The 23,411-nt window shown below is 56.7% G+C and overlaps 1 protein-coding gene across 1 annotated transcript in view; it reads right to left on the bottom strand.

Annotated features, from left to right (window-relative positions):
• LOC135825719 (uncharacterized) overlaps positions 1 to 23,411 on the bottom strand; it is a gene marked incomplete in the record, with an annotated part of 167,999 nt that overhangs the window by 67,582 nt on the left and 77,006 nt on the right. The window contains 1 exon segment of the mRNA XM_065338340.1: positions 91 to 23,238. Within this exon segment, the coding sequence (XP_065194412.1) occupies positions 91 to 23,238 (23,148 nt within the window).

Here is a 23,411-nt window from a genome sequence, read left to right as displayed (position 1 = left end):
GGAGGATTTTCCTCTGGTGAGAAGGCAGAAGTGCCTGTGCTCTAAACGAATTCGAATAAAAGAAACAAAGAAAGAAAGAAACAAACAAACCTTTGTAGTCCTTGATGACATCGGAGCTGATTTGGACGGCTGTGGTGGTGCTATCGCGTGCAAGTCTTTGCTGGTCCTTGACCTGATCCAGATCTACGGATGCCAGGTTGATGGTGACCGTGAAGTCCTTGGTGGTCGATGAAGTCCCGCCACTCAGCTGTACGCGCTCTGTTGGTCCGGTCACCGAGTCCTGCAGTGTAATCGTATTGTAGACAAGCGTTGCCGGGTCCACGATGTCGTCAAACGTCAGGGTTAGAGTACCGGCGTCGACATCAAGCTGTGAGCCGGTCAGCGTCGGTGCCTGAACATCGACGCCGTAGCCACCTGGAGTGATGGCGCTACCTGTATCCGTGGCAACGAGACCATTGCCGGCAATGTCCTTGATTGCGTCGGCGGACAGAGAGACGAACGAAGCGGCTCCTGTGCGTGCCAGCTGGCTCAGCACCTTGATGGAACGGATGTCGGCATCGATTAGCGTCAGATCTACGACTGTCTTGCTTGATACATCGCTGTACGCGGCGGTGAAGTTAGTGAAGTTAATCTGCTGTCCTCCTGCGGCCGTCTCCAGCAACGAGAACAGCTCGGCTGAGATGCTGCCGATGTCGACGGGTTCGGAGAAGGACAGACGCATTGTGTGCGCGTTCATGTTGAGGCCGAGGAATGCGACAAGGCGCGGTGCAGTCGTATCCGCGGTATACTGCGACACACGACGAGCGTTGACGCCATCCACCAGTGCAGCCGGGTTCTGTGAGCTCAGGTCCTGTGCGATGCGGCCAGGATATGTTATGTATGTGGTGTTCTCATCGATAGCTAGCGTCTCCAGGGCTTGGATACGGGTTAGGTCGCTAGCAGAGATGGTGATGGTCACGGCTTCGGCGTTGATGACGGCCGTGGATGAGATCGTTAGCGTGTACTCTGTTGTCTGCAGTATAGCATCCTGTAGGGTGATCAGGGTGGGTGTGAACTGACCTATCGGTTCGTCGTACGACAACACCAGCTGCGAAGAGTTGAGATTCAACGTGAAGTTGCGCAGCACAGGAGCTGAGGTGTCAGGCACGAACAACGTCGGGATGTCCGTCTGTCGGAACGCTCCCGTCGCCACGGGGATGATGCTGTTTCCATGACGATCCTTGATGAAGTCTGCGGTGAAGCGGATGTAGCAGCTGATGGAGCTAGTGCAGGCACTGCTGGACTTGATGCGATTCAGATCGCTCTCGGACAGTATGATATTGACAGTCGATGAGTCCGTGTCGCTCTCCAGTCGGAACGTGTTTGTCAGCGGGACAGCAGAAGCGGCAGATGTCGGGCTGAGGTGAAGCTGCACTGCCGACAGATCGATACTGGAGAAGTTCATAGTCTCTGAGAAATTGAGTCGAATCACGCCAGTGTTCAGGTTGAAGGAATCGAACCCGCTGAGCTGAGGTGGTCGCTCATCCTGTACATACACGCCAGCCGGAAGAGCCTGATCGTCGATACGCGATACAATGGGAATGGATGATGTGTCGTTGGCCAGAGAGGACGGCAGGCTGGCATAGCAGTCCGCGCTGCTGGTGCACAGCTGTAAGCGGTGCAGCTCGTCGCGGTCTTCACGAGACAGTGTGATGGTGAGGTTGGCTCCGTCCACACTGCCGGCTTTCACCGTGCTGCTACGCAACGTGTAGTTGACGGTGGCCAGAGCGCCCTGAGCGTCGACCAGGGTAACAACGAGAGGATTGAACGACTTAACATCGATGACCTCGCTAAAGGAGAACGACAGCTCACCTGCGTCGAGATCGGTGGTGAACAGACGCAGCGTCGGGGCTGTAGCATCGGCTACAATGGCTGACGGGCCGGTAGCGGCAGTGCTCGGCTGTGGGCGAGCGGCGTTCCGTGACGTGTCGGCAATGGCGGTGGAGGCCAGCGCTAGGAAGCAGTCCGACGCCGAGGAGACAGTGCAGAGTGTACGCAGACGCTGTATCTCCCTGAGCTGATCATCGGTCAGAACAATGGTTACCGTGGTGAGGTTACTGCGGGCAACGGAAGTGCTACCGGTCAACGTAACACTATCGGCCACACCTGGTGTTGCAATGCTGGGTGAGGTCTGGAGCAGGATAGAGGACAGGTTGAAGCCATCGATCAGAACCGTTTCGTCAAACGTGAGTTTCAGCGTTGCGACGTTCTGCAAATCCAGTGACCAGGATGTCAGAGCAGGTGACGTGGTGTCGTTAGTGAATGCAGCCGCGCCGAGCGACGTAGCACCAGTTGCAACGACCGAGTTGTTGTTCATGTCTCGCACAGCATCGCCTGCGATTGCCAGGAACGTGCTGGACGGTCCGCTCCACAGAGCCAGGTCTGACTTGATGCGATTCAGATCCGCGGTGGAGATATTGATCTGCACGGTGAAGTTGTTGGCTTGCAGGACAGTACTGGTCGGAGAGAGAACGAAGGTGGTGCGGGGAACGGTGGAGGCATTCGACAGCAACAAGCCGCTGATGTTGAGACTGGATGCGTTGACAATCTCGCTGAACGTCAGTCGCAGTAGTCCACTATTCATATCTATAGTGAACGTGTCCAGAGTAGGGGAACGCTGATCGGCAATGTGCAACTGCGATCGCACCGGTGTTGGTAGCGCTGCGACAGGATTGGCAAATACGTCCGACACGGCACCGCGTAGCAGGTTCAAGAACGTGGTGTTGGCGTTGACGCCCAGGCCAGTCAGGGCCTTGATGGCGTCGAGATCGACTGACGACAGATTGATGGAGAGCTGGCGATCGTCGCGCAGCACAGCGTTGCTCGTCGACAGGGTCACGTTGACGCTCGGTACAGCTGCCGAAGCCTGGATGACGACAGCGGCTGCGTTGAACGTGGACCCGCGTACGGCTTCGCTGAACGTCATGACCAACACGCCACGCTGCACGTCCAGGGAGAAGTTCTCGAGAGCGGGTGCCGATGTGTCGTTAGTGACCTGAGCAGTGGCCTTGGCACTAGTTACGGGTATACCATCGACGGCATTACTGGATGTATCTTGCACGGCAGTGCTGCCAAACGACAGGAAGGTGCTAGCTGGAGTCTTGCCGAGCGCACCGACGGTGTTAATGGCGTCGAGATCGGCCTGACCAAGACGGACGGTGATGGTTGGCGAGTTGCCAGGGACAACGTGCGAAGCGCTCGTCAGACTCACCGAGGTGGCATTGCTTGTTGCGGAGGATTGCAGCTGTAGCTGTATGACGTCGATGGAAGACGATGAGACAGTTTCGTTGAAGGTCAGAGTCAGTTCCCCAGTGTTCAGGTCGAGAGTGTAGTTGAGAAGTGACGGCGTGTTGACATCGGCCACGACGCGCAGCGCTTGTCGGCCATTGCTGGTCGCTATGGCAACGAGGGCATTGCCGGTCATGTCGGTGACCGCCGCGGAAGACACGGATATGAAGGTGGTGTTGGTCGCGGTGGCTAGCTGAGTCAGCGCCTTCAGTGCATTGAGGTCGGCGGCGTTCAAGACCAGACGCAGTGACAGTCCGTCAATGTTCACACTAGGTGCGGATGTTAGGTTGTAAGACTGGGTGGACTGTGCAAGTCTAGATGCACTCTGAACTGTGATCGCTGATGGTGTGAAACTCGATGCGTTGACGACTTCCGAGAAGTTCATCCACAGCACGCCGGCATCAATGTCCAGCGTGAAGAATTGCACGTCTGGTCGAATACGGTCCACACCAAGCTGTTGTACTCCACGGGCAGATGTGTTGGACACTTGCACCACCGGGTTGTTGGCGTAGTCGAGAATGGTAGCCTGCGTGAACGCTACAAACGTGTTGGCAACGTCCGTGCCGAGGTTGGTCAAGCGCTTGATTGCCGTCGTGTCGGCAAAGGTCATCGCTACGGTGACCGTCTTTCCGTCAGCTGAGAGTGTTGGTACGCCTCCGGTCAGCTGGTAGCTGGTGGTGGTGTTGGTGGCTAGGGCTTGGTTCTGCAGGACGATGTTACGCACGTTCAAACTAGTCACGTTAACCGTGTCGTTGAAGACGAGTTGCAGTGTGTTGGACGTGAGATTGAAGACAACACTCGCAAGCGCTGGAGCCTGAGTGTCAACGGTAAAGTCCTGCACTTGGAGTCCGTTGCCGTTGGTGATAGCAATGATGTTCAGACCGCCATAATCGACAAACGCCGAAGAACGGATCGTCAGGAAGGTGTCGTCGCGCGACGTGGCCAGTCCTCCGATCTGATTCAGTGCCAGAAGGTCGGCCGCTGAGAGGTTGATGGTGACGATGTGATCGCTAGACGCCGATGGCGTGGAGCTAGCGGTCAGTGCAAAGCGTTGGCTAGCGGTGGGCGCATCCTGCAGTATGATGTCGACAGAGCGCATGGTAGCCGTGTTGATGACGTCGGAGAAGTTCAGAGTCAGAGTGCCGGTGTTGAGGTTCAGGTCGTAGGACAGAACAGCAGCTTGTTCCAGGTCAGTGACAATGGCCGAAGCACGACTGCCAGTGAGAGCGGTTGCTGAGGCATTCGCTCGGTCCGTGAGTCCGCCGGCGGCGATTGTAAGGAACGTGTTGAGTGTCGACGTTCCCAGGCCAGCGTTGAGCTTCAGCGCGCGGATGTCGTCTCGCGAAAGGTCAATCGTCACGGCAGTGAACGGTGAGGTAGCAGAAGCAACGGATCCACTGCTGAGAGCGACACCGGATGTTGGGTCACTGGCGTTGCTGTGCAGCCGGAAATAGCTCAGATTGAACGAGGAGACCTGAATGGGCTCGTTGAACGTCAGTCTCACTTGATCACGTGCCGTGTCCACTACGTAGGACACCAGAGCTGGAGGTGTCGTGTCAGGAACATACGCGGCAGCGCCTCTAGCCGAGTCGGCGGAGATTGGTGTCACGGTGTTTGGCTGCTGTGCTGTATCCTGTATGGTCTGGGCGCCGAGCGATAGGAACGTACTGGCTCCGGTCTTAGCAAACCCACTGGCCTTGAGGCTCTGCACTGCTGCTGCTGACAGGTCAATGGTAATGGTGGTCCCGTCAGTGCTAGACGTACTGCCTGAGATTGCAATACGACCGGCAGCGGATGCGTTTGCCGATGTTTGGATACTGATGTTGGACGCAAGGAGGGAGGACGCGCGTACTGGCTCGTCGAAGGTCAGCGTTAGCTGATTCGTCTGCATGTTCAGCGTGAAGTTGTTGAGCGATGGCGGCGCTGTGTCCGGTACAAATCCAGACACTAACACCCCGTTACCGTCGGGAACGGCCGTGAAGCGGTTTCCTGTGGTGTCGCGAACGAGAGCATCGGACAATGTGACGTAGCATGTGCCACGGCGAGTGCAGAGCAGCGAGTCGGACTTGAGCGCGATCAAATCGGCGGTATTCAGCGCAATATTGATACGTCGCTGATCAAGGCTTGTGACTGCGCCGCCTGTTAGCGTGTAGTTACGCAGGGCGCCGGTGAACAAGTCCTGGAATGTGATTGCTGTCGGATCAAATGTGCTGATGTTGACCGCTTCGGAGACTAGGATCTGCAATGAACCGGTCGCCAGGTTAAACGAGGTAAACTGTACGAGGCTGGGTGATGTTCTGTCCAGGGTGAGGTTGCTAACACGCAATGCTTGCCCGTCGTAGCGTGGATCCACCAGGATACCTGACATGTCCACAGCTGACGTGTTGGTGAACGACAGATAGCAGTTCAGCTCGGCCGTGCAAAGTTGGGACGACAGTTTGAGCGAGTCCGAATCGTCCTGACCAAGATTGATAACGATGGCAGAGCCATCGGTGAGGACTACCTTGCTGGTGCTGCGGAGACTAAGGCTAGCGTTGATCAGAGTCATGGCGTCTTGCAGAGTGAGTTCGGTGACAATCACGGAGGAAGCATTCACTGACTCGTCAAAGGACAGTTCCAGGACGCCAAGACCCGTGTTGAGGTCCAGCTGGAAGGAGAGCATTCGCGGGGCTACGGTGTCCACGCCGAAAGAACGCACACGAACACCAGCGGACGGAGAGACTTCGGTGACTCGGTTTCCTGACATGTCACGGAAAGCACCGTTATCCATCGCCAGGAACGTGTTGTTCACGTTTGTTGCCAACTTAGCGAACGCCTGGATTGCCGTCTGATCGGCGAACGACAATGCAATCTTGATTTCTGTTCCGTTCGGTGAAGTGACATTGGCACTTGTCAGTCGGTATGACTCAGTGGAGCCGGTGATGGCATTCTGTAGGCGAATACGACTTGGAACAACACTAGTACCATCAATCGTCTCACTGAAGCTCAACGTCAGCACCATCGGAGAGATGGAGAAGTCAAAACTGATCAGCGACGGCGCCAGGATGTCGGGTACGAAGCGGGTTACGAGAGTTGCGGAAGTGTTGAGGACGGGTACGATGGGATGACGCTGGAGGTCGGTGACCAGGCGCTCGCCGAACGCTATGTAGGTGGAATTCTGGCTGAACGCCAGGCTTGTCAGGGCCTTCAGAGCATTCTGGTCGGCATCGGTCAGGTGCACGCGTACACTGGTAGCAGAGAGAGATGTTGTCAGACTGGATGAGTTGATTGTGACCGAGGCACCGCCAAGACGCCCGGCATCCTGCAGTACAATCTCACCGGCTCGCAGCGAGGAGAAGATGACGGCTTCGGAGAAGGTCACGTCCAGCCGTCCGCTGTTCAGGTCCAGTTGGAAGGAGGAGAGGCGCGGACGCACGAGGTCAGCCGTGTGTCCGGCCGTACGCACTTGCAGAGCAGGTGACGCCAGCATCAGATTGTTGTTGAGATCTCGCACCAGGCCGGGCAAGAGACGCACTGACGTGGTGGCGACGGTTTGACCCAGCGGCGGTAGGCGGATAGCTGTGTCTGTGTCCTGCTCACCAAGATCCACCCGGACGCTGTCTCCGTTGCCAGTTGTGATGACCGTGGCGTTTCTGAGAGCGTACGTGAGCGTTTCCGATGCATTGTTGACCAGCACAATCTGGGTGGGATTGAGCGTGCCTGGTCGTACAACCTCATCAAACGACAGCACAAGATACGCCGGGCGAGTGTTGGAGTCCATACGGAAGTCGAATGACACCAGCTGTGGCGGCCGGTCATCGGACACGACGGATTGCGCTGGCAGTGGACTACTGGCCAAGATCTGTTGCACACGGTTGCCGTTCATGTCGGACGCGAGATCAGCCGTGAAGACGAGCAACGTGTTGCTGGTGTTTGTACCCAGGTCGGTCAACAGTTTGATGTTGTTAGCGTCGGTATTGTTCAGCGTGACTGTGATCGCAGTCTGGTCAGCGTTGGCAGTGACAGAGCCGACGCGCACACGGTAGGTGACTGGTGGAGTTGCGGCGTTACGCAACTCAATCACGTCCGCTCGTACCGACGATGCATTGACAGCCTCGTCGAACGACAGGACGATCTGCGAAGCGTTGACGTTCAGAATGAACGAGAGGAGACGAGGCCGTGTGCCATCGGCTGCAAACAGTGCTGAAGTGATATTGAGAGGAGAATCGCTGGAGATTGGTGTGGACGGAAGGCCAACCATATCGTAAACTGTAGCGTTGTCAAGACTGATGAAGGTATTGGTGGGTAAGGTGGCAAGACCAGTGAGCAACTTGATGGCATTGGAATCGGCCGCTGTGAGCGTGACGACGAGAGATGCACCGTCGGTTGAAATGCTTGCTGTGCGTGCGAGGCGATGGGACGAACGCGTGGCCGATGCAGCCGGCGTGCTGTGCAGCACGATACGGGACGTGTCCAGGGTGGTGGCCTGCACAGCCTCGGTGAACTCCAGTGTCAGCGTGGCGTTCGTGCCCATGTTGAGAGCGAACGCACGCAGCGCTGGTCGTGTGCTGTCTGGCGTGAGTCCAGAGGTGCGCAGTGCGCCAGCCGTGGTGCGGGCTCTGACCGGATTGGTACTCATGTCTTGTATTAGATCACTTGTATACAGTACATAGGCGGTGAAGTCAGACACGGCCAGACCGGTGAGGACCTTGATGGCGTTCAGGTCTCGCGGTGACAGAGCGACATCAATCACCGTGCTGTCATTGACGGAGCGTGTTCCACCGGTCAACGGGTAGGCAAGTGCACTTCCCGGGGCCGCCAGGATTGTCAACTCGCCTGGTTTTAGGGTGGCGGAGCGTACAGTCTCGGAGAACGTCAGTGAGAGGATGCCAGAGTCAATGTCCAGGGTGAAGCGGTCCAGTGTGGGCGGCTGTGCGTCGGGTCCATGAAGCAAGACATTCCTTGCCTGCTGGCCTGAGATGCTAGTCAGATTGTTCCCGCTGGTGTCGCGAATAGCCAGGGCCGTGGCGGAGAGGAACGTATCGCTCTCGTTGGTCCCAAGCTTGGTCAGGCGCTTCAGCGTGTTCAAGTCGCTGAGCGTCAAGTTGATAGTTAGCGTTGTGGCGGTATCGATCGGCGAAGGTGATCCACCGCTCAATGTCAACGACTGCACGCTTGCATCACTGGAGTCGGGGCCTGACTGCAGAGTGAACTGTTGCGGCCGAAGCGTTTCCACTGCAACAGCCTCGTTGAAGCGCACGATCAGCTGACCGGGATTTAGCAAGAGATCAAAGCTGGTGATGTTGGGCCGGGTTACGTCTGGCGTAAAAGCAGCGGCTCGCTGAGTGACACGCGACACGGCGCGTCTGTTGACGTCGTTAATGGCGGTCGCGATCATTGCGATGTACGTGCTGTTGAGATCGGTGGCCAGCCGTCGGCGCTCCTTAATTGCGTCTACATCCGATGGTAGCAGCGGGAGGTCAATGACGTAGCCATCGGCCGTTGTTGTGGTAGTGCCACCAGTTAGGGTATAACGATCAGAACCACTACTGTTGGATTGCAAGCTGATGGTACTTGCTGGTGCAAAGCTAGTGAAGTCGATGATGTCGTTGAATGTTAGGGACAACACACCGTTATCCATGTCCAAGGTGAAAGAGGACAATTCCGGAGGTGAGCCGTCTTCTTCGTGGCGGCTAGCCTCTCTGGAGGCGTTCGGCAGGATGGCAAGGATTGCATTGCCGGTGACGTCCTTCATAGCACCCGCCGCGAAGGACAGATGTGAGGAAGCCGCGTCGATTGCCAGTGTGCGCTGCACCTTGAGGTCCCGAAGATCGGCAGCGCTCAGCGTGAGACGGATACCTAGTTTGTCGGCGGCCAGGTATGTCACTGTACCGTTACGCAGAGTGTGTTTGGTTGTCGGAGTGGTGGCTTGCGTGGCCTGGATCTGAATAGAGGGGAACACAACGTCCAACGACACAGGCTCGTTGAACGACAAGTCTACAAAGCCGGCGTCCATATCCAGGAGAACGAACTGCGTCAGCGTGGGCGCAGAGGTGTCCTTGACGTAAGCGGCGGCCTGCAATGCCGATACGTTATCGGTGCGGGCCGTGATCTTGTTGGCAACCTGAGCCGTGTCCTGAACGAGCGTGTCGGGGAACGTGACAAAGGTGGTTTCGCGCGAGATTGCCAGGGTTTCCAGGGCCTTCATGGAGTTGACGTCGAGTGTGGAGAGGGCCACCTCCATGACGGTTGTATCCGTGGTGGTTTGCAACGTACCAACGGTTAGTTTGTAGGCAGTGGTACTGTCAAACGCATCCTGGATGGTCAGGTCAGAGAGTCGGAGGCTGCTGCGAAGCACGACCTCGTCAAACGTCATTGTCAAACGACTTGTCTCGAAGTTGATGGTGAAGTTGATAAGGTTGACGGGAGTTGTATCGCGGGTGATGGTGCGTGGCTGAGTGCTGCTGGCTGTGGCCGTGGTGTTGTCGTACACCGGCACGATCAGATTGCCAGCCATGTCGCGCGCAAAGCCTGCCGATATGCGCAGGAAGCAGACGGCTACGCTGGCACGGCACAGCGCGGTGCCATGCTGCTCCTTGATGCGATTGCGGTCGGCTTCCAGCAGCTGTACGTTAACGACGGGCCCGTCAGTGGACGTGGTACTACCACCGCCCAGGTTGATGGTGGTGGTGTCGGCTATGGTGGTGGACTGTAGAATGATCTTGGTGAAGTCGATGCTGGAAACACGAACAGTCTCCGAGAACGACAACTGGATCACACCCGTGTCAGCATTGAAGTTGACAAACTGCACAAGTCTCGGTGCAGTGACGTCTGCCTGGAAAGAGTCGGCAGCGCGAGCATCGTCCGTCGAGACCGGCTCCACGCGATTATCGGCGGTGTCGTTGACCAATAGCTGACTGATGGATATGAAGCAGTTGGTGTCGTTGTAGCAAATTGGATCGCGGTACAGCTGGTTACGATCAGCAGTGCTGAGAGTGATCACAATGCTGGTCGAGGGAAGAGTTGACACGGTGGCCGTGGGCGGTGACAGGCTCAGCAGAGTTCCGGCAGGAGTGCCCGCACTGTCCGACAGCGTCAGCTCGCGCACGTTCAGCGTCGTTACGGCAACCGTTTCCGTGAAGACCAGCGTGAGATTGCCGGAGGAGATGTCCATGCTGAAGGACTGCAGTTTGGGACGTGTCGTATCCGGTACATAGCTACGTACTGGCAAAGCCAAGCTGGCAACATGAGCCACCAGACTATTACTCCACATATCTGAGACACTAGTGGGAGAGGCGGTGAGGAACGTCGACGTGTTGGCCGTGGCCAGGGTCAGAAGAGCTTTGATGCTGTTCAGATCCGCCGCAGACAGAGTTACGGTAATGGTAGTGGCGTTGTTGACGGTGTGGTTGCCAGAAACCAGACGATGACTTTCCGTTGTAGTGGCAACAAGAGTACGTGCGGCCTGTAGAGTAAGTTGATTCAGCACAAACGATCGGCTGTTCACGACCTTGTTGAATCTCAGGGTCAGCGATCCTATGTTCATGTCAAGGTCATACGACTCTAGGATTGGCGCACGGGCGTCTTGTTGGAACGACGTTGTGTTGCGTGTGACCGCCACGAGTCGGTTCTTTGCCATGTCGGTTAGTGTCAGTGGAGAGACGGTGATGAACGAGCTGCCAGTTGCCGTGAAGAGATTGATGCGAGAGTCGATGGCGTCCTTGTCTGCCTTGCCCAGCTGTACACGAACAATGGCTTGATTTCCGTGGAGAACGCGACTTGCGTTGGTCAGAAGGTAATCATCAGGTTGCTGTGAGGCGGCGGATTGCAAACGGATTGTGCGCACGTCCAACGACCCAACGTCGACTGCCTCGGAGAAGGTGAGAACCAGCTCGGAGGAGTTCAACAAGACGGAGAAGTCGAGCAGTTGGGGAGATGTTGTGTCGTTCGTGACATCGGCCGGGGCCAGGCCACGAGCGGGTGCCACGATGGGAACTCCGAACATGTTCGATACAGCTGCGTCGCTAAACGCCAGGAAGGTGTTGCTAGACGACGTCACAAGGCCTGTGTCCACACGCAGTGCGTCAAGGTCCACCGGTCCAAGATTCAGAACGATGGAATTGCCGGACGCGGACGTGGAGGAAGAGTTGGATAAGCTCCGAGATGCACCCGTGAGAGCGGGCGTACGGTAGAAGCTAAACCGACTGGGCACGAGGGACGTGATGTTGATGACTTCGTTGAACGTCAGACCAAGTGTACCTTGATCCATATCCAGTGAGTATGATGTTAGAGTGGGCGGAAGAGAATCGGCAATGAACGTTCCCTGCCGTGCGTCCTGTGCGGACACAGCCACCAGCACACGGCCGGTCATGTCGAAGATTGCGTCCTTCGTCATGGCAATGTACGTGGTAGTGGATGACACGGCGAGGTTGGTGTCCCGTTGCAGAGCGAACCGGTCTTCATCGCTCAGCGTGAACGTGATGATGTGAGAGTTGGCCACTTGCGCCGATCCGTTGAACAGAACGCGCTGCGTGACTCCCGGTAGAGACACGTTGGCACGGCTCTGCACGGTCATCTGTCCGTAGGTGAGCGTGCGCACACGTACGGTCTCGCTGAACGTCAGCGTGACTTGCGATGTGTTCATGTTGAGAACCCAGGAGACGAGTGATGGCTGAACGTTGTCAATGGTGTAGTTGACGGCGCCCAATGCACTCGTCGTCAGCACCGGAACAGCACTGTTATTGGTCATGTCGGTAACTAGAGACGCTAGCAAACTGACAAACGTGTTTGTAGCGCCCGTTGCCAAGTTCTCGGTACGTTGCAACGCCAGAACGTCGGCCGTGGCAAGTTGCAGTGCTACTACAGTCGACGGTACTCGAGACCATTGACCACCGCTCAGCCTGACAGCGTTGAGAGACGACGTCTCTGATGGCTGAATGCTGAGACTGATTGGTGTGAACGTGTTGGCGTCGACGGTTTCGTTGAACGTTAAATAGAGCGTTGGCGTACCGTCCATGTCGAGATGGAATGATGCCAAGCCAGGGCCGGAAGCGTCCGCTGTGACAGCCTGAGATGCAAAGGCAGAGCTTGCTAGCACCGCCGTGGCACTATTCAGAGCAAGATCCTCGACTGTGTTCGTCGGATACGAGATGAACAGATTGGACGTCTGCGTGCCAAGAGCGAGGCGAGACGTCAGCGTATCGCGATCCCGTTTGTTCAGAGTAACCGTTAGCGTTTTTCCATCGGTGGATCGTGTAACCGTGCCACCCGTCAACGGAAGAATGGACGTACCGTCGGCCGAGGCATTGCTGCGACTCTGCAGTTGAAACTGCGTCACGGCAACGGACGTATCGTTCACTGTGTCGCTGTAAACCAGGTTAAACGAACCCGAATCAAGATCCATTGTGAAGTTGAGCAGTTGTGGTACGGTAGTGTCCGGAATGAAGCTAGCCACTTGCAATGCGGCTGTATCCGTCACGGCCAGAACGTCACGATTGTTTGTACCGTCAAATGCGGCAGCCGTCATCGCCAGGTAGGTGGAGAGATTGGCGTTGGCGAGGCCGAAGATTGACTTGATGTTGAGCAGATCGGCAGCGCCAATACGAACGGCCATCGTATATCCGTCACGGCTTTGTGTGGTGCTCGCCGTTGTCAAGGAGACGGACTGGCCTGGTTGACGGTTACGAGAGCTCTGCAGGGAGAGTGCGGCTGGATTGAACGTGTCGGCGAGGACAACACCGTCAAAGGTCAAGTTCAGCCATGAGGCCTGCATGTCAATGGAGTAACCAGAGATAGAAACACGACCAGCGTCAGCAACGTGAGTGCCGGCTTTGACGCAGGTGATTTTGGCAATGGGATTATCGGCCGTGTCCGTGATGGCCGCGCTCGCCACGTCAAGATACGTGTTGTTGATGTGCGTCACCAGATCCAGGTTGATCTTCAGCGCAATCACGTCGGCACTGGACAGTACGATGGTGGACACCTGGCTGCCGTCTTGCTCTGTTACCGTGCCTCCCGTCAGCTGACGGGTCTGAGAGGCCGGGTCGGTGCAGTTGTGCCGCAGGGTGAACGATGTGAAGTTCAAGCTGGACGTCTTCACCGGCTCGTCGTAGGACAGTACGAGACGGTCTCTGGTTAAGTCCAGTGAGAACGAGAGTAGGCGAGGTGGTGTGTTATCCGCAGTGTACGCAACAGCCTGTAATGCTGCCGTTGCCAGGATGGCTTGGGCACGGTTACGCTGGAAAGTCAGGTCACGTATAGCCAGTGCGGTCATACTCAGGTAAGTGTCGGCCGTCGACTTGGCAAACGTGGTGGCTTTCACGCGCAGCACGTCCGCGGGGACCATCTGAAGGACGACAACGAGACCGTTTGGCGATGATGTTGTTGTGGTGGATGAGAGTGTGATTCCTGCCGTGGCGCTTCCCGTGCTGTTGGCAAGACCGCGTAGTGTGATGGCGTTGGGAACGAGAGTGGAAACGTCGACTGGCTCGTTGAACGTCAGTGCCACTCTTCCTGCCTGCAGGTCCACGGTGAAGTTGACAAGCTGAGGTCCAGTGGTGTCATCAACGAGAAGCTGCACGATAACACCGGGTGGAGTTTGAGCAATGGCCTTCAGCTTGTTGCCATAGACGTCCTCGACAGCGCCAGCATCAGCTACGATGTAGCAATTGGATCGCAGTGAGCACAGATCGCGGTCGTTCTTCACCGCGTCTAGGTCAGTGCGTGCCAGGGTGAGGCTGACTAGAGTGCTGTCGTTAACGGAGACGATGCCGGCGAGAGTGAAGCGGTACGAGCTCACCGCCAGCTCAAACAGGCTTTGCAGCCTGAAGGCGGACGTGTTGAATGTCGCGATCGACACGACCTCGTCAAACACCAGCTGCAGTAGGCCGGTCTGGAGGTCGAACGAGGCAAAGGTGACGAGCGCTGGCTCCGAGGTGTCGGAAGCAAACGCTGCAGCTTGGATGTTCTGTGTAGTGGAGTTGACAAGAAGATTAGACATGTCACGTACCGTGGTGTTACCGATTGTGATACGACACGTGGTGGCGTTGAAGCAGATGCGCAGACGCTGCAGCTCGGAGAGATCGGCTGCTGATAGGTCAATGGTCAGTGAAGCGCGGTCGCCATGGGCAACTGAGCTGCTCTGCAGCGAGTAGCGTGCAGTTGGAATGGCCGGGTCTGTGAGCTGGATTCCGGAGATCAGTAGCGATGAGACGTTGACTGTCTCGGAGAAGTTCAATGTGAGCGTTTTGCTGTTCCAGTCGAGAGAGAAAGTCTGGAAGCTGGGCTTGATCGAGTCACTGCGGAACGTTGTGATGTTCAAAGCGGCGGTTACAGGAACTGCCACGAGGCGATTGGTAGCCATATCCACAATAGTGTCACGATCGGCGAAGATAAACGTGTTGGTTGGGCTGGTGGCGAGGTCTGTGAACGCCTTGATGCCATTCTGATCAGCGAGGCTCAGTACAAACTGCAGGCTGGTGCCGTTGCGCGCGGTCAATAGATTGTGTCCGCCAGTGAAGCGATAGGTCTGAGTTGCACCAGTACGTCGGTTCTGGAATCCAAGCTGACGACCGTTGAGAGCGTCCACAGCCACCGTTTCGCTGAAACGCAGCGTGATGGTGCTGGTGTCCTGGACGAAGTCAAACCCTGTCAGCGTTGGCGGCGTGAGATCGCGTTCATAGTCAGTGGCAAGCTGTGCCGCTGACGACAGTATGGCATCGGCCTGGTTGGACGCAACGTCCAGCACGTATCCGCGCTGTGCCGTGATGTAAGTGTTAGCGCGCACAGTGGCCAGCGTGTTCAGACGCTGGAGCTGGTCGAAATCGTCCTTGAGAAGATCGACACGGATCTGAGTTGCGCTCAAACGAGTCACGGTGCCACCGCTGAGTTTCAGAGAAGACACGTCCGAATCTGACGTGTTCTGCAGCTGGAGGAGAGACGCATTGAACGTTGTCGACACGACTGGCTCGGTCATAGTCAAAACAAGGAACCCGTCGTCCATATCCAGGGTGAAGAATTGTATGAGCGGCGGGACGAGATCTGCGGCGTGACTTTCGGCGAGGAGAGCCTGCGTTTGAGCTCTTGCTATGATGTCATTGCCGTTCGCGTCCTTCACTGCACCGTCTGTCATCGAGATGTAGGACAGAGAGATGTTCTGTCCAAGACGAGGCAGATCGCGGATGGCGGTGAGATCCGCAGGCGACACCGTCAGCTGAACAACCGTGGAGAGTTGGGCTGTAGGAGTTCCGGATGTGAGAGCGAAGAACGGTGCCGTGCGGTTCATAGTGGACTGGAACGTGAAGCCAGACGGGACCAGTGACGAGCCGTTGACCACTTCCGAGAAATTGAATACGAACACAAGCGGCGGAACTAAGCCAGCCATGCGAACGCTGAACGCGGTCAAGCGTGGTGCGGCCGTATCCTGCGTGAAGATCTTGACAGGCTTGGCGCTGGCGGCTGGGATGAGCACCACGGGATTGCCGTTCATGTCGGCGATGGCATTCACAGAGAGGTGTAGGCGAGTGGTGGCATTGCTGACGGCAAGATCCGAACGAGACTTGAGCGCATTGATGTCGGCCTGCGAGAGTGTAACACGAACAATGGCCGCACTGTCACGACTGAAAGTGCCCTCCGTTAGCTTGTAGCTATTGGTACCCGATGCAATGGTGATCTCCGGCAGACTCAGTGAGCTGGCGTTGACGGATTCGCTGAACGAAAGGGTCAGTTCTCCACTAGTCAAGTTCAAATCAAAGTTGTCCAGCGTGGGGCTAATGGCATCGGCAGTGAAGTTATCCACCTCACGCGCAAGATTGGTTGCCAGGAAGCCATTACCGTTCGTGTCCGTGACCGCGTTGGAGCGAATTGCCAGGTACGTGGTCAGCTTGGACGATCCCAGACCAGGGTTGGCCTTGATGGCGTTGGCGTCGGCAGCTGAAATCGTCACGGTGATCACCTTGGCGTTGGCGGCACTGCGCACGCTGGTGGAGAGTGGCTGAGAGAATAGTGGACGCGAGTCCGGAGAGCTCTGGACAATAAACTGGCTCAGATTCATGCTGCTGGAGAGGACGGTCTCACTAAACGTCAGCACAAGCAGGTTGCGGCCCACGTCTAGCTCGTAGTGGATGAGCGTTGGGCGACTAGCGTCGGCTGTGACGTTGGCAGCTTGCTGTGCACTGGTGCTGGACAAGGCAGCAATCTGATTCCCAGCCATGTCCAACACTGCGCCGCTTGCAATGCTTAGGTAGGTGTTGTTGACGCTAGTGGCCAGGCTGAGGTCGGCCTTCAGGAAGTCCAGGTCAGCAGCTAGCAGCGTGATCAGCTGCACTGTACCATCAGGTGATTGCTTAACACCGCCTTGCAGGCGACGCCGTGCAGCTGTGGACGATCGGTTGGCAGCGATCGTCAGGAGCTCCGGTTTCAAGCTGGACGCATCGACGGTCTCGAAGAACGTCAGGGCCAGCTCTCCGTTGTCGATGTTGAGGCTGAAACTGGCCAGAGCCGGGTCTACGGCATCCGGCACATGGTCTAGAACACGCGTGGCGTTGGTGTTTGGAATAGCTACGATCGCCACTCCAGCCATGTCGCTGACAGACAGCGCCGACAGGGAGAGATAGCTGTCCGCCTCCGTTGTACCGATGTTGGTAAGGCGCTTGAGCTCGTTTTGATCAGCCACGGAGAGGTTGACGGTGACCAGTATCCCTGTGGTGGTTGGGGTGAAAACACCAGCTGTGAGACGATGCGAGGTCACGGCAGGAGCTGAAGCCACCGCATCGCTCACGTTCTGCACGACAATCTCTCGGATGCTTAGACTGGTGACGTTGATGGCCTCGGTGAACTCGAGCGTGAGTAGACCCGTGTCCAGGCTGATGTTCCAGGAGGCGAGGCGCGGTGGAGTGGTGTCCTGCGTGAAGCTACGCACGGCCAGAGCATTGACTGGTGTGATGGGCGTGACGGCAATGTCAAACGCATCCGTGATCGCCTCCTGGTCGATCCTCACACGTGTGTTGTTGGGACCGGTGGCGAACGGCAGCATCTTGATGGCGTTGATATCGGTAGTGGTGAGCTGCACGACTACAGTGTAGTTAGGCTGGGAGTCAGTACTACCGCCCGTTAGCGTGTAGGTCATGTTAGCCGGGATGGATGCACGTACAGCTGCCAGACCCTGCAGTGTGATGAACGTACTGCCCAGACTCGACGGCTTGACAACATCGTCAAACGTCAGAGTCAGAGTGCCAACGTTCAGATCAAAGTCGAAGTTGGTCAACTGGGGATTGGTGATGTCTCTTTGGAAGTCCTGAACGGGCAGTGCTCGTGTCGTCGGGATGGCAACGACCGGGTTGCCGGCCATGTCCGACACAGCACCTTGGGCTAGGAACAAATGTGTATCTGTGTCCTTACTGCCCAGCGTGGTGTCGAGCTTGATGTCACGAATGTCAGTGTCCAGGAGGCTAATGACAATCTCGGTCTTGGCCGGTAGAGTAGCCGTGTGCGCTACGCTTCTAGCGCCCTTCAGTACCAGCTTGCTACCTGACGCCACAGCCGACTGCAGAGTGAACAGCGTGTAGTTGATGCTGGCCAAGTCGGTGGGTTCGGAGAACGACGCCGTCAGTGTACCGGCGTTCATGTCGAGCTGCGTGAAGCCGCTCAGAGTGGGCGCGTTGCCATCGCGAGTGTAGTTGCTGGCCTGAAGGGCATTGCCATTAAGACGTGGGTTCACGGCCAGCCCTGGCACTCTGGTGTCGCGTGCCAAGCCTGAGCCATAGATAATGTAGGTTGTGTCGCGATTGGTGGCCAGATCTTCGGCGGCCTGCAGGGAGCGTACATCGTCGGCGTTCAGGGAGAAGCGAACTCTCGTTGAACGCGTTCGGCTGAGCACAGTACCGCCGGTGAGACGGACGGTGTCTCCCGCTGTTGTGTTCTCGCTATCCTGGAACGTGATCTCGGTCATGATGAGCGTGGTGGAGACGACCTCGTCGAACGAGATCTCCACCGTCTCGGCTGTCAAGTCCAGCGAGAAACCGGTGATGGAAGGGTTGGTGGCGTCCACGGTGAAGTTCTTCGGGCTGGCTGTTTCGTTGTAAGTCGTCAGGAAGCCGAGCGGCCGTACCGGATTGCCGGCAATGTCGGACACAAGGCTGCTATCCCACTGCAGCCAGCAGCCGCTTGCGGCTGTGCACAGCTGCGAGTGATTCTTCACGTTGTCAAGATCGGCCGCCGACATCTGCACCAGCATGGTGGCACTGTCGTTGACCGACAGCAGAGTTCCTCCGGTCAGTCTGACGGTGGAGAACTGCGGCTGCGACTGGAAGAAACTGTTGAGGGAGAGAGCGCGTATGTTGAAACTACTGGCATTGACGGTTTCCGTGAAACGGATGCTCAGACGTCCTGTATTCATGTCCATGGAGACAAACTGTTCGTTGTCCGGAGCTCGCGTGTCGACAGTGAACTTTGTGACATTATCCGCACTGCCGACCGGAATGGCTGTGACAGGGTTGAGAGCCATGTCTGACATTGCAGTGCTCGGGAACGAGATGAAACACTGCGCGGCCGAACGACAGACGGGAAGACGAAGCACGTTGTCAAAGTCGACGCGAGTCAGGTCGATGCTCACGTCAGGAGTGTTTGTGCTGAGAGCCACGTCAATGCCAGTAAGGGTGTAACTTGATGTGGGAGCCGTGGAGCGATCTTGGAAGGTGACTTTGGTGACATTCAACGTACTGACGTCAATGGTCTCGCTGAAATGCAACACGGCGATTCCGTCGGAAATGTCCATATCGAACGACTCTAGGCGTGGCGGTGATGCGTCTGCAGTGAAGTTAGTTACGAGTCGATCGGTCTCCGGTCTTACGGCGACTCCGGTCATGTCCTGAATGAGAGTGTTAGGGAATGTCAAGTAGACACTCGTTGCGGACACGGCTAGGCGTGGACGCAGCTTGATAGCGTTGCTGTCGGCACGCGTCAGAGTGAGGACAACGGTGGTGGAGTTCAATCGACTGTAGGTGGCGTTCGTCAGCGTGTAGGTGTTGGTCGGCGATGCAGTATCGTCGCTGTCCAGGGTGATCTGCTTGACATCCAGCGAGGGCACGTTGACAGTTTCACTGAGTACCAGCGTAAGTAGATCAGCATCCATATCCAAGGTGTAGCTGACCAGACGCGGTGACAACGTGTCCGCAGTGAACACCGTCACGTTCTGTACAGCAGCCACGCTACCCAGGTTGGCCATGTCAACAAACGCAGCAGCGGATAGCTGCAGGAAGGTGTTGTCCGGCCCCGTGGCCAGGTCAATGATGCGGGAGATATTGTTGAAGTCAACGTCACCGATGTCGACCGTGACGACCTCCTGATCAGCATGTGCAATGGAGCTTGATGTGGTGAGAGTATATGTAGATCGGTCACCAGCGCGTGTGTTCTGCAATCGTACGCGTGACAATTGCAGGCTACTGACATCAATGGCTTCACTGAACGTCAAGATCAAGCGTCGACCGGTCATGTCCAGTTCAAAGCGTACCAACTCCGGTGGAGTGGCATCGGCGGTCAACTGGGTGACTTGCTGACCGACCGTGGAGCTCAGGATAGGGTTGTTGATCGTGTCGCGGATTGTGTCCGTGGCCAGACTGATGAACGTGTTCGCTGGCCGCGTGGCGAGCGCCGTGCGCACCTTGAGAGCGTTCAGATCAAACTGCGACAGGGTGATATTGACGTTGAGATTGTCAACAAGCGTCACCGTGCTATTCGACAGCGCCAGGGTGGTCTGTGGCGTGGCCGAGAGAACCGAATTGTTACGAAGTGTGATTCCGGTGACATTGAGGGACGCGGCGCTGACTACTTCAGAGAAGGTCATCACCAACGTGGCGCTGTCAATGTCCAGGTTGAAGCCTGTGAAGGTCGGGCGGATACGGTCATCCGTGTAGACGACTGCCGTACGGTTGGCTGCCAGGAGTACCGAGTTGTCGCGCATGTCTGTGCCGAACGTCATGGCCATTGTAAGTATAGTGTTGGCCTGGGATGACAGCAGGACACGGATCCTCTGGATGGCGAAACGGTCGCGATCGCTGATCTGCAGCGTGACAACGTTGGCATTCTCCGTGAGCACGGTGGTGTCTCGAAGTCGGTACGTTTCACCGCTCGGGGCGGTCAGAACCAACGATGACGCGTTGAGAGAGTCGACTTTGATGACTTCATCGAACGTCAAGCTGAGGCGCGCCGTGGCGGCATTGTAGGAGAAGTTTGTCAGCGCTGGGCTACCGGTGTCCAACGTGAAGTTAGCTGCTCGTTGACCAGCAGTGAGGGGGACAGCGATGGACGGCCGAGTGCTCATGTCCAACACGGCACCGGGTAGAACGGATAGGTATGTTGTGGAACGACTCACGGCAAGGAATGCCAGAGCTTGAACCGCGTACACATCCACCGCTTGCAGCGCGATCTCCATGACGGTGGAGTTGACGGCAGTGGCAACACCAGTGGTAAGTGTATACTGCGATGCACCGGATGCGCTGGCGTCGGGACGATCCTGCAGTGTGAAACCGGTGAAGTTAAGAGATGACGAGGCAACGGTCTCGGAGTACGTGAGCAGCAGCTTGCGACCAAGCATGTCTAGGTGGAACTCGAGAAGACTCGGGCGGACGCTGTCACTGACGACCGTGACGCCTTGTCCCGCTGTGCCGCTGAGCGCTGCAACGGGATTCGTGGCGAGATCGCGCACGGTGCCTGCTGTGAAGCTGATGAACGTGTCCGCCGTTGTCGTGCCCAGTCCTTGGAGTCTGGTGAGACGATTGAGATCAGCGGGTAATAGGACAATACTGACAGTGCGTCCGTCTGTGCTCTGCTCGACGGTTCCGCCGAGAAGAGAGAACTGAGATGTAGCCAGGGCAAGGTTTGCACGGTTTGCCAGCGTGATTCCGGAGACGTTGACGCTACCGGACGACACGGTGTCGGTGAAGGTCAAGTTCAGAGAGCCAGAGTCCAAGTCTAGCGTGGCGCTGGAGAACGTGGGCGCGGTGTTGTCCGCAATGAACTGTGTTACCTTAAGTGCCTTTCCATCGGTGATAGCTACCACGTCTCGGTTGCCGGGACCGTCGATCGCCGAGGCACGCAGTGTGATATACGTGGTGTTCTCGTTCGTGGCCAAACCGTTTACAGATTTCAGAGCAAACAGGTCCAGGTTGTTCAGCAGCACAGCGAGCGTATAGCCGTTCATGCTCATGGTGAAGTTCGTACGTGATGTCAAGCGATAGGTTTGGCCGACGCTGCTCGTGGCCGCGTGCTGGAATTGTATAGCGGTGGCGTCTAACGAGGATACGATCACAACGTCGGAGAAGGTCAGGTTGAACCAGCCGGTCTGCATGTTAATCGAGTAGTTCAGTAGCTGGAGACGTGTGACGTCGCTCGTGTGCAGACTAGGCTTCAAGCAGGGTACGGCAGCCATGAACACACCGGACTGATCTTGTACCGTGTTTGCATCCACTTGCAGATAGCTGTTGTTGCTGTGCGTGGCAAAGTTCGTGTCCTGCTTCAGCGCGATCAGATCGGCAGCGTTCAGGAGAATAGAGACGCTGCTGACGCCATCCTGAGGGTTTCCGAGAAGTGTGCCTCCCGTCAATCTACGCGTGGTGTTGGCTGGTGCAGAGCAGTTGGGCTTCAGGCTGAACCGTGTGGCATCAAACGGACTGGTGCGGATAGGCTCGCTGAACGTCAGCTCCAGACGATCGGTGTCCATGTTGATGTGGAAGCGTGTGATCGTCGGCGGCTGGCTGTCCGTGGCGAATCGATTCACTGGCCGAGCGCGAGAGAGCGGAATTGCCACGCTGGGCAGAGGTGTGAACGCCATGTCCGAGACAGCGCCGGCAGCCAGGGTGATGTATGTGAACGACTGATTGGCGGCCACTGGGGAGCTCTTCAGCGCTTGCAAGTCGACGGCTGACAGTGTCACGTTCAACACCAGACCGTTGGCAGCCGTGGCTAGACCTCCGGTTAGACTAAAGTTGAAGGTGGCGTTTGCGGCTGCATTCACGAGCGAGATGCGCTCGGGGCGCAGCGACGATGATCGCACTGGTTCACTCCACGACAGCAGCAAGACGCCAGTGTTGATGTCCAGGTCGAACAAAACCAGCTGTGGTGCATTGTTGTCATCGACCAGCTGCTGGACAATGAATCCAGGTGGACCGTCGGTGATAGCAGAGAACGAGTTACCAGCCATGTCTTGCACAAGAGAGGAGCTGGCAGCAAAGTAGCAATTCGATCGACGTGAGCACAGGTTGGCGTCGTTCTTGATGGCATCCAAGTCCGCTTGAGTCAAGTTGAGCACCACAATACTGCTGTTGAGGGTAGTCACGAGGGTACCACCCGTTAGCGTGTAGTTTTCGCGTGGCACTTCGAACAACGACCGCAGTACGATGGCCGTCGGTGTGAACGTTTCAATGTTGACGGTTTCGGAGAAGGACACGGTCAGCTGGCCGAGACGGAGGTCAAAGGAGACAAAGCTACGGAGCTGCGGCACTGACGAATCGTTGTTGAAGCCTTCAGCCCCGCGCGCATCCGTAGGTAGGCGAGGAACAACCGCTTGGCCGACCATGTCGAGAATGGTGGTGTCGGTGAAGGAGACGAAACACTGTGCCTTGGCGGTGCAGATGCTGAGGTTCTTGAGGGAGTTGAGATCGGCAAGTCCCAGCGTGAGCACCAGTGTACTGGAGTCGGCGTGCAAGGCGCGGCTCTGCGCCGACAGCGTGTGCGTTCGAGTGGCGCCGGTGCGAGCGTTCAGCAGCGTCACCTGACCCACCTGCAGCGAGGACACGTTCACCGTTTCCGAGAAGGACAGCGTCAGAGTGCCGGCGTCCAGATCGAAATCAAACTTGTTGACTTGCGGTCGGCTTACGTCACCCACAAACGAGCGCACTTGCAGAGCATTGGACGCAACAATATCCACCAGAAAGTTGCCTGGGATAAAGGAGAGAGCACACAAAGTATATACATCGATTAATTACGAGTCTGGAGAGATCCACACACACACACACACACACATACACACACACACACACACACACGCACACACATGCAGGGAATTTAACTCAAAGAAGCGGCTACATTGGGATGCCTCTCACCATACAAGG

The sequence above is a fragment of the Sycon ciliatum genome, chromosome 10, assembly GCF_964019385.1.
Source record: "Sycon ciliatum chromosome 10, ocSycCili1.1, whole genome shotgun sequence".
NCBI lineage: Eukaryota > Metazoa > Porifera > Calcarea > Leucosolenida > Sycettidae > Sycon > Sycon ciliatum.
This window is presented reverse-complemented; position numbering and strand designations above follow the sequence as displayed.